The 9475-nt window shown below is 42.2% G+C and overlaps 1 protein-coding gene across 3 annotated transcripts in view; it reads left to right on the forward strand.

Moving 5' to 3' along the window:
• Nucleotides 1-9475, forward strand: part of FOCAD (focadhesin) — a 377756-nt gene that overhangs the window by 323936 nt on the left and 44345 nt on the right. For all 3 annotated transcript variants that reach the window (XM_077774673.1, XM_077774670.1, XM_077774671.1), the window contains exons 29-35: nt 145-292; nt 2209-2328; nt 4009-4131; nt 4633-4710; nt 5368-5439; nt 6977-7079; nt 9171-9251. In XM_077774673.1, coding sequence (XP_077630799.1) covers nt 145-292; nt 2209-2328; nt 4009-4131; nt 4633-4710; nt 5368-5439; nt 6977-7079; nt 9171-9251 — 725 coding nt within the window. The remainder of the gene's footprint in view (nt 1-144; nt 293-2208; nt 2329-4008; nt 4132-4632; nt 4711-5367; nt 5440-6976; nt 7080-9170; nt 9252-9475) is intronic.

Here is a 9475-nt window from a genome sequence, read left to right on the forward strand (position 1 = left end):
AGATCTAGAAGCCAGCCATCTCACCTCAGGCTGAAGACTAGTATAAACTCTCATGATAAGGGAAGAGCAGTGATGTGGCTTTCTGGTGATTTTAACACATTTTTTGTTTTGGGGGGATTTTGTTTGTTTGTTTCTACATCAAAGCACGGGCTGTATATTGGGAGTTGGACTGGTTCTGTCCCTCATGAGCCACAGCAGCCGAATGGAGTCTCGAGTTCACGTGGCAGCATCACTTCGGAAGCTCTCTACCTACCTAGATGACAGTGGGAGCCAAAGCAGAACATTTCAGGAGGTAGGAGCCGGAGGTGACGGCTTTCTTCCCATTGTTGTCTTTTGTTTTCCTGTGGCTGCTTATTTCCTACTTCTCATGTTTTGGTAACCCTGAAATTAAATTCTTTCTCAGTTTCAGGCCAGGATAAGGAGAAAACTCTGAGTGGCAAACAACCTATGTTAGATCATAAGGTTTTCAAATTGTGCAGCTGTTCAAATCAACTTGGACTTAAATGTGGCATATAAGATAAGAGCCTTTAGTAAATGCAAAAGCCTAAGTCGGCATCGCCAGAAGGCACTTTTCTAAGAAGAGCTGCGATTTCCGCAGGAAGGTTAAATGGAGATTTTGAGAATTATGCTCCAGCCAAATGTAACTTTAAAAGATGGCCCGGAACAAGCCTAACAAACTGCGGAGCGAAAAGGCATTTGATTTTTTTTTTCCCCTTTCTTAATGTCAGCTAGCATGAAAAATCATTGAGGAAATTCCCTTTACCACACTTAATGAAAAGATTTTTCTGTTACGGCGCAAAACTACTCCCCATCGCAGTCCGTGTGACGCAGTTTGTGTGTGTCAACCGTGTCCTGAGCAAACGTCCCAGGCGTGTGTCTCTGTGCCCAGGTGAAGCCAAGCCGCCTTGTGCTCTTCTTTGGGAGGACCCAGGGACGACCTTTTGGCCTGGCCAGATTCTCTGTCTCATTAGAGCAGATTCTATTTTCTCCGGGCCTGCCCGTGAGCTATTGATGAGTTACATAATGGTTGCTGTGTTTCCCTGCCCGGTTCCTCCGCTTTCACCAATAGGACTTGTTGAATCGGTGAATTTCTTTGGGGCACCGAGGGTTGAAGTTTTGTTCTAATACAGGCACCACATTTCCATTTTTAAAGCAGTGGCAGAACACAGTTTAAAAGTACTTTTTTTTTTTTTTTAAGCCAAAGGAGAAAATTTTGCCACCAAAGGGCCATGTGATTAGTGAATGAAAGCAGGGTTTTTCCAGCCGGTGCATTGGTCTGCCTTGATGTTTTGATTCATAAGGCCTTGAGCAGGCAATTTTGTTTTTCCCCACGTCTGATGTTCTACTACCCAATTTCTATCTTAGAAACTGTTTCCTTTTTTCATGCTGAATCGACCACGGTTAGGAGTTGAAACTTTCCGCTTTGCCTTAACGGCACCTTTGTAAAGGAGGGCTCATGAGGGAAGTGGGAGGCAGTGGGAGGGGATGATTAACCGTGATTTGCAAAATTTGAGGCTCACATAGATCTAGTGACTCACCCCAGGTTACTTAGATCTGGGGATGGTCCACTGGGGACTAGGGACAAACACCCAAGTGGGCGGTCCCGACTCCCGGCATTGTCTTTTACTTACAGTTTATTCATGTGTTCATTTATTTATCTATTCATTTATTTACTAAGCTCGCCACTGCTCTGCGGGAAGTAGTATTACCTCTATTTTACACAATTTATGTAACTCTAAAACCCACGTGCCTGGTCCCTCCTCCTAAAAGGGAATCTTAATGCAGCAGAGTTCTACTTCTTTGGATTTCCTCTCCTGCTGGGCCTCGGATCAGCGCACCTGGCCATTAGTAGCCTTTACTGGTGATGAAAGTCTGCCTTTCCTGTTGATTCACGCGGTGTCCTCCCATGAGATCGTGAAAGAACTTTTTGAGTCTAAAGACCTGGGTTTGAATCTCGCCTCTGTCACTTGCAAGCGCTGTGTAGTTGAGCCTCAAAGTCCGTACCCGTGAAGCAGGAACCACGACACCTGTCTCCTAACATTGTTGGGACACGTGAGTTAGGCAGCGGAACAGTGCCCGGTCCATGGTAGGGGTTCTTGAATTCAGTCCTCATCCCCAGGGGAAGTTTGACAGAACATCGGTGTCGACAAAATCGAGTTCTTCTATTTGCACTCATGAAGAAACATTTTCTGCTTTCTTTTCTTCTAGGTCCTTGCCTATACCCTTAGCTGTGTATGTACATCAGCATTCAGTGCCGGAATCATTGAGGCGACAGAGGCTGAGGATATCATGAACAAACTTCAGCTGTTGGTAGAAAACAACCAACAGGTTGGATTATAACTCTCTTTGGGTGCCGTGTTGCTGCTGAGTCCTAAGTTTGACTGACGTGGAATTTAGACTCTAATGGGGCTTTTTTTGTGTGTCCAGAACTGAAGAACTTCTAACTCTTCTCTCTTCTCACTGGTATAACCAACAGTCAGAGATGTCTTTTCTTCTCCGCTTATGCTCTGTGTTCTTTCGGTACTTCTTTTTCTTTGTCTGAGAGAGTATGAAAGACTTTCCTCTCTCCCCACATACTGCTCTATATTTATAAATTCTTAAAACGTGTGGCTAGCGGAATATAAGGCTAGCGATAACAATTTGTAAAGATATAAATACATAGAGGACTCTGATAAGGTGAAACTATAGCAAATTCAAAGCAGAGAACCCCTGCTCGTGACTGAATATGCACGTGACAATTTAAATACCTGCACATTAAAGGGGCGCCTGGGTGGCTCAGTCAGTTGAGCATCCAACTTCAGCTCAGGTCACGATCTCGTTGTCTGTGGGTTCAAGCCCAACATTAGACTGTGCTGACAGCTCAAATCCTGGAGCCTGCTTTGGATCCTCTGTCTTCCTCTCTCTCTGTCCCTGCTCCACTTGTGCTCTCTCTCTCTCTCAAAAACAAACATTAAAAAATAAATAAACCTGCAAATTAAATTAAATACCCTTAAAATGTTTCCTCTGAAATATTATTCAGGCTTAAAAAGGAAGTAGATTCAAACACATGCTGCAGTGTGGTGGATCTTGAGGACATTACATTGAGTGAAACAGGCCAATCACAAAAAGACAAATACTGTATGATTCTACTTATATGAACGAGATACTTTGAGTAGTTAAAAGCCTAGAGACAGAACGGGAAAGTATAGAGACACAAAGAAGAAAGCTAGGCACCAGGAGCTTCCAGAGGAAGAATGGGGAGTTCTTGTTTAAGGGAAATAATGTTTGAGTTTGCAAGATGAAAGAGTTCCGGCGGTGAATCGTGGCAATGGTGGCACAATCGTGTGAAAATTCTTAGTGCCACTGAACTCACACTGGAAAATGGTTAAGATGGTAAATTTTTCTGTTATGTGTATTGTCATTTGTGTATGAGACAATTAAACTGAAAAAAAAAAATGGTCCTTCTGATTACACATTATAAAATTTCCCCATTTCGATTTTTGTAGGTTTCCCAAAGTCTCGATTTTGGCTATAGTGGATTATTGCGGGATTTGCTGGTTATTAGTTAATATCGCATTGTTACTATTTTATGGTTGTGTGACTGCACACTTAAATTCGGGATAGGTCTTGCAACACCAAAATGTGGAGCTTTGCATATGCTGTACTCACTGTGGGACTTTTCTCTCCTCTTGTTTGGGAGTTGACTTGGCTTGCATGACCTACCTTGGTATTTTCACCGTAATTCCTTCTGAAAATTTGGATCATTCACATCAAGTCTTGTAACAGTCCGGTATTATATTCCTAAAAGAAACCATTCACTGCAGCTGAATTCCCTACAGTGAGACTGCAGTTTCTGGTGCAAACCAAAGTCTTGCTTTAAGAAATAGGCAAACTTCTGATTTTCAGATGACAGAAGAAGGTGTCAGGAGGAAAGGGAGCCTAGAAGTCCTTGGCTGCTGTCTGTCAGGTTCCTGATCCATCCCATTCTTCTTCTGGCTCCTTACCCTTTGTTTTCTCTTGCTTCTGCAGACTTCAGGTTTCGCCCTGGCGTTAGGAAACCTAGTTCATGGATTGTCCGTGTGTGGACACGGAAAAGCGGAGGACTTGGGCCACAGGCTGCTCCCTGCCTGGATCCGAATTGTTCTAACCGAGGTAGGAGGTCACGCCCTGCATGTTATTTTATATTTTTATAAAGGAAAAAGAGCTATTTTATTGGACCATTTATAGGTGCTGCTGAGATACACAGCCTAACAGTAAAAGAATAGACAATTTCAAACAAAAGAGATGCAGGAACTTTTAATCCCTTGTAAATGATAGAGCTTGTCAACTATTATAGCTTTTTTTTTTTGATAGAGCCTGTCAACTATTACAGCTTTTTTTTTTTTAAAGAGGCTACTTTCTCAGTGTGTTCTTTTTAAAGCTGCACTGAGGTTTTCAAAAATACAAAACAACAAGAAGCCACCTGTGATCTAATGACTTTAACCTATTACTTTATTCAAGTCTGCTGCCGTTTTTGGTTCAGTGACACAGGTTATGTTGACCCTACAAATTTAGTACCGTTTTGACCTATCTTTCTCTGTGATAGAATAGGTTTTTGAGAATTCAAACCCAAGGACTGTTTGCCTCTTGACATATCCGACGCTTTATTTTCAGGGCACTCCGACAATGCTCTGTCTGGCAGCGCTACATGGCATGGTGGCCTTGGTGGGCTCCGAGGGGGATGTGATGCAGGTAAGAACAACAGAAGAAGGGGAGAAATCTGAATGAGTACGTAGCCACAGCAAGAGGAGAATTACCCAGTGTGTCAGGATGCTCAGGATGCTCAGGACAGAATACATGGTCACAGTAATGGTTATACTGGGCTTTTCAGTGCCTTGATTGATAGAAAATTGCTCTCAGTTAAGAATTCGTCGTTAGAGATGTGATCCTTATTTTATCTGGTTTGTAGGAATTAAACTTAGCTTCTGCACTTTCCACAAAGTTGCCTGCTCGAGAAGCTCAAGAAAAGTGACTGGATAGTAAGAGATTTCAAGTCGCCCATAAGAAACTCCATTTTGTATCTGTGATGTTTAAGTTAATATCTAGTTTATTATGTCCACAGAGGACATATGTGTGTTTCAGTTAATAAGTAATTCTAAGGAGCGCCCGTGTTCATACAGAAAAGATGTGTTAAGTGAGTGCTCCTGGGGACATGGAACCGGTTCCAGGAAATTGATGATGAATACAGCTTGGGCCCCGCCCTCAAGGAGCCGGCAGCTTTTGGTTTTGAAATGTAAAGACATAATGGTAAATTATACCATAGCTTAGAAGATGATAGCTCATACACTGGGAATACCATTAGTTACTTTTTGGGGAACACTGGATGGATGTTTCCTCTTTTTCTTTCAGTTGAAGTCCGAAGCCATCCAGACCTCTCATTTTCAAGCCAGACTTAATGAAGTCATTAAAACCGTAACTCAGGTGAGAAGAGGGATTTAAAATCCTTAGATGGGAAAACAGGTACTCCCTCGTATTGCCTCTCTCTTTGACAGTACAAACTGTTTTGCTTGAGAAATGGGGAGATCTCTGGCCATTCATGTTGAGTCCATGCAGCACTCAAGAGTGGCTTACGCCCCTGCATTTGCTGACAAACACCCACTGCCCCTGGGAAAAAGCTGGCATGTTTGAGCTAACTTAAGTTGGCATTGGTTTCCTTTAAAAATTTGAAATCTGACCCTGCAAGGAATGTTAGGCCCTCAGGACAAGGTAAAATGGGTGGTGATCAAAGGACAGGGCCCATATCGAAGTAGAATGGTCACGAGTCACGGCTAATTCAGATGTCACTGATAAAAGTATTTGGGTAAATCATTGTCAGCATTCTTGCCTAGAGAGAGTCTGTCTGCTGAGAAATGATTTCATAGTTTAAGATTTTTACTTTAAAAATTTTATTAATTTCAGGGCACCTGGGTGGCTCTGTCGGTTAAGTGTCCGACTCCAGCTCAGGTCATGATCTCACGGTTCTTGCGTTCAACTCCCGTTTTGGGCTCTGTGCTGACAGCTTGGAGCCTGAAGCCTGCTTTGGGTCTGTGTCTCCATCTCTCTCTGTTCCTCCCCAACTCGTACACACTCTTTCTCTCTTTCTCTCAAAACTAAACATTAAAACAATTTTTTAATTTATTAATTTCATTGCCTCGAATGTGAAAGTACAGAATGAAAGAAGCTGAAAAAAATATCACTGATGGTTATTGCAACTCGAAGCAAGTGTTTGTAATAATTGGTCATATTTCTTTTCAAGAATTCTTAGTTTCTTTGCAAAATTGGCATTCTTAGTACGTATAGAACTTTGTAGATAGCCTCTTCACGTAGTCTTCATGTAGTATACTTCTTCTCATTATTGTAAAATACAGCTGATTATCACACCGACCACAGAAACAAGTTTTAGTAATTTGTGCTTTTAAGAGTAAACATAAATCTCTGAACAGAAGAAACTTTCTCATGCACGTATGAATATGATTCTCAAAAAAAGAATCATGCTGAAACTCAAGTTGCTTTACCTTGGGAGAAAAATCAATAAATGAAAACTGCTGTTGAACAGAATCCTGACGACGAGTGATAAAGCAGTAATAGAACATTACTTCAGAGAACAAAATAATATCTCCTTCCATCTTTAAAGGCTTTTTTTTTCTTAAATCACTAACACCTTTCTTTTTTTACTTTCTAGATTTTTGTTTCCTTTTTTAAAAAATTCCTTTGAGACCAACAGACTAAGGGAATCCTGAGACAGCCAGTACTGCCTTCTATCGTGATTGATTGATTGACTGATTGACTCATTAATTTATTCAACTGTATGTCCAGGGTTTAGAAGACTACACATGTGACATTACGTCTTGTCACAGAACATGTCCTTACCAGACAAGCTACCGCCTCATGAGAGATAAATGACCTTCTGTGAGTGACCTTTTATTAAATGGAGTTTGGATCTTGCCCGATTATTGCACTGTTACATTCTCATCCATAGGTCATCAGTGTGTCTGGAGTGATTGGTCTTCAGTCAAACGCTCTCTGGCTTCTGGGCCATCTCCATCTGTCTACTCTGTCCTCAAATCAAAGTAGAACCTCCGGTAAGATTAGACTCTTAGAACACGGGAGCTGGAGGGAGGGATTGACGACCGGAGGCCCTGTACTTTGTTAAGAGCATTAATCTTCGCAACCACCTTATGTGGTGGGTATTACCATCCCTATTGTGCATAGGAGAGGATGCGCTGTGGAGAAGCTCCCTGACTTGTCCAGGGTCACGGTAAATGGTAGACGCAGCTAAGCTGCCATCCAGTGGCTTCCCCAGCCCATGCTTTTTTCCTTCTTCCTCTCTGCCTCCCTCAGAGAGAAGATGAGACATTCAGCCTAACCCCGTATTTCGCAAGTGAAGCTGAGGCTTAGAAAGGTTACATGACTTACAAATGGCGTTAGTGTACTGACAAATCTAGAAAGTAGGGACCAGGTCCTTGAAGCCTGGAAGGGAGTTCTTTTTATTCTTACATTATGTTGTTACAGTTTGTATAAAACTCCCATTTCATTGAAAGTCTCTTCCTATATGACTGAATTTCTGCTGGCCCCTGTTTTTAGGGGGAAAAAATGGGGTAAGTATATTTAAAGGTGTGTATCTCCTTGGCCTTGGAAATGAAATCCTAGCTCTCAGTATAACCAGGGTTTTTTTCTCTGTCCACATTTTTTGATAAAAGCAGTAAAAAACATTTGCAATTCCCACATGCTTAATGTTTGTCGTGCTTGGAGATTTTCTGAGGAAGGCATCCCTGTAATACACGGGGACCTAAATCTGCTCTTTGCCAACCCAGGGGCTCTATTGGACCCAGGCCAGAGAGGTTTTGCTACCAAAGACTTCTCATTAAAACCTAGATTCACATATCCCCTGACAGGTAGACTACGGACAGCATCACCATAACGTGTAGCACTGTAATTACTGTTTCCCTCACTTTCAATCACTCCTTAGCTATAGAAATAGGACATTGTTCCACAGCCCTCCCAACATAATGAACTTGAGACAACTAGAAGCTGTCGTGTTAAATGAGGAAAAGGGGAAAAAAAAAACTTAGTCATAGTGGAAACCTTAGGTAATGCTAGTTTTGAAGGGCAATGTGCTCATAATGTCCTGGTAAAAAAGCAAGTTTATGTCAGGCATTTGCTTTTTTACTTAGACCTTTAATTGCTCTGTTAGGGGTTATATGGTCCGGCCCACGTATACTCAAGTCAGGTGGTAGTGAATCATCTTACACCCAGGTTCTTCAGAACAAAATGATTGTGTGTCTGGAAAAATACAGCGGCATGCTTCTGTTGGAATTTTCCAATTGGGCCATTTGTTGCAGTAAAAACCATCTCATGAAACAATTATGGGGGATGGGGAGGAAAAGAATCTAGGAAACTCCCCAGACTCAACCAGCATAAATGTCCCTGCTTCGCTGTTCCAGGCCAGCAGCCACATCTGGTTATTTGCACATGTTGGTCACTTAGAGGTCCCTGCTTTATGAAGTAAGAGACGGGCTGCTATTACTACTGATTGTTGTATTTCCACGGTTCATATATCTGATTCAGGATGTCCTGAAGTAGCCTCTAGAATGGTGGTCTTAGCGTCGAAGCCCAGCAGACTCCTTGCTGGCACTGAGGCTCACATGACAAGACTCATTGATGTGAAAGTGTGGAAAGGATTTTTTTTTTTTTAAGTTTCTTCATTTTTGAGAGAGAGTGCAAGTGCTGAAGGGGCAGGGAGAGAGGGAGACAGAGGATCTGAAGTGGGTTCTGTGCTGACAGCATCGAGCCCAACATGGGTCTCAAACTCAGGAACCGTGAGATCCCAACCTGAGCTGAAGTTGGACGCTCAAATGACTGAGCCACCCAGACTCCCCTGGAAAGTATTTTTTTTTTAACCACATCAGTAAAGTTTTCATCCCCTGTGATTTTTCAGTCTCTATTGGGTTTACCAGCCATTTTAGATTTGCTTCCGTAGCCTAAGTGAATACTTCAAGGCCAGTCACTTAATCTAATAGAATTAGTTGCAAGCACAGAGTACTGTGCTGAGATTAATGGCATAAACATCTCCGCTTTGTCTCTAGGTTTATATGGCAGCATGAGATCATTATCTTTCCTTCATTAGTCCCACCGAGTTCACTGGTTAATTTGATCATTTTCTGTCTCCACAGTTCCTACCGACTATAGCTATTTGCCTGAGAGCAGTTTTATTAGAGCAGCCATTGGCTTCTTCATTACAGGAGGAAAAAAAGGCAAGTGAGCACATTTCTCGAATTTTATCATTCTTTGTATGCAGTAGGTTTATGTACCCTAAGCTTGCTTCTGTCGAATTGGTAACAAATCTGAAGGAGTATTTTCATCTGCTAGACCACCTTTGCGACAGAAATGACCAGGAGGCCAACTAAACTACACTAAGTGGTGTGTAAACATACATCCTGCATAGGCTCTTGGAATCATTGTATTTGACCTTGGGGGA

The sequence above is a fragment of the Crocuta crocuta genome, unplaced genomic scaffold, assembly GCF_008692635.1.
Source record: "Crocuta crocuta isolate KB4526 unplaced genomic scaffold, BGI_CrCroc_1.0 scaffold425, whole genome shotgun sequence".
NCBI classification, from domain to species: domain Eukaryota; kingdom Metazoa; phylum Chordata; class Mammalia; order Carnivora; family Hyaenidae; genus Crocuta; species Crocuta crocuta.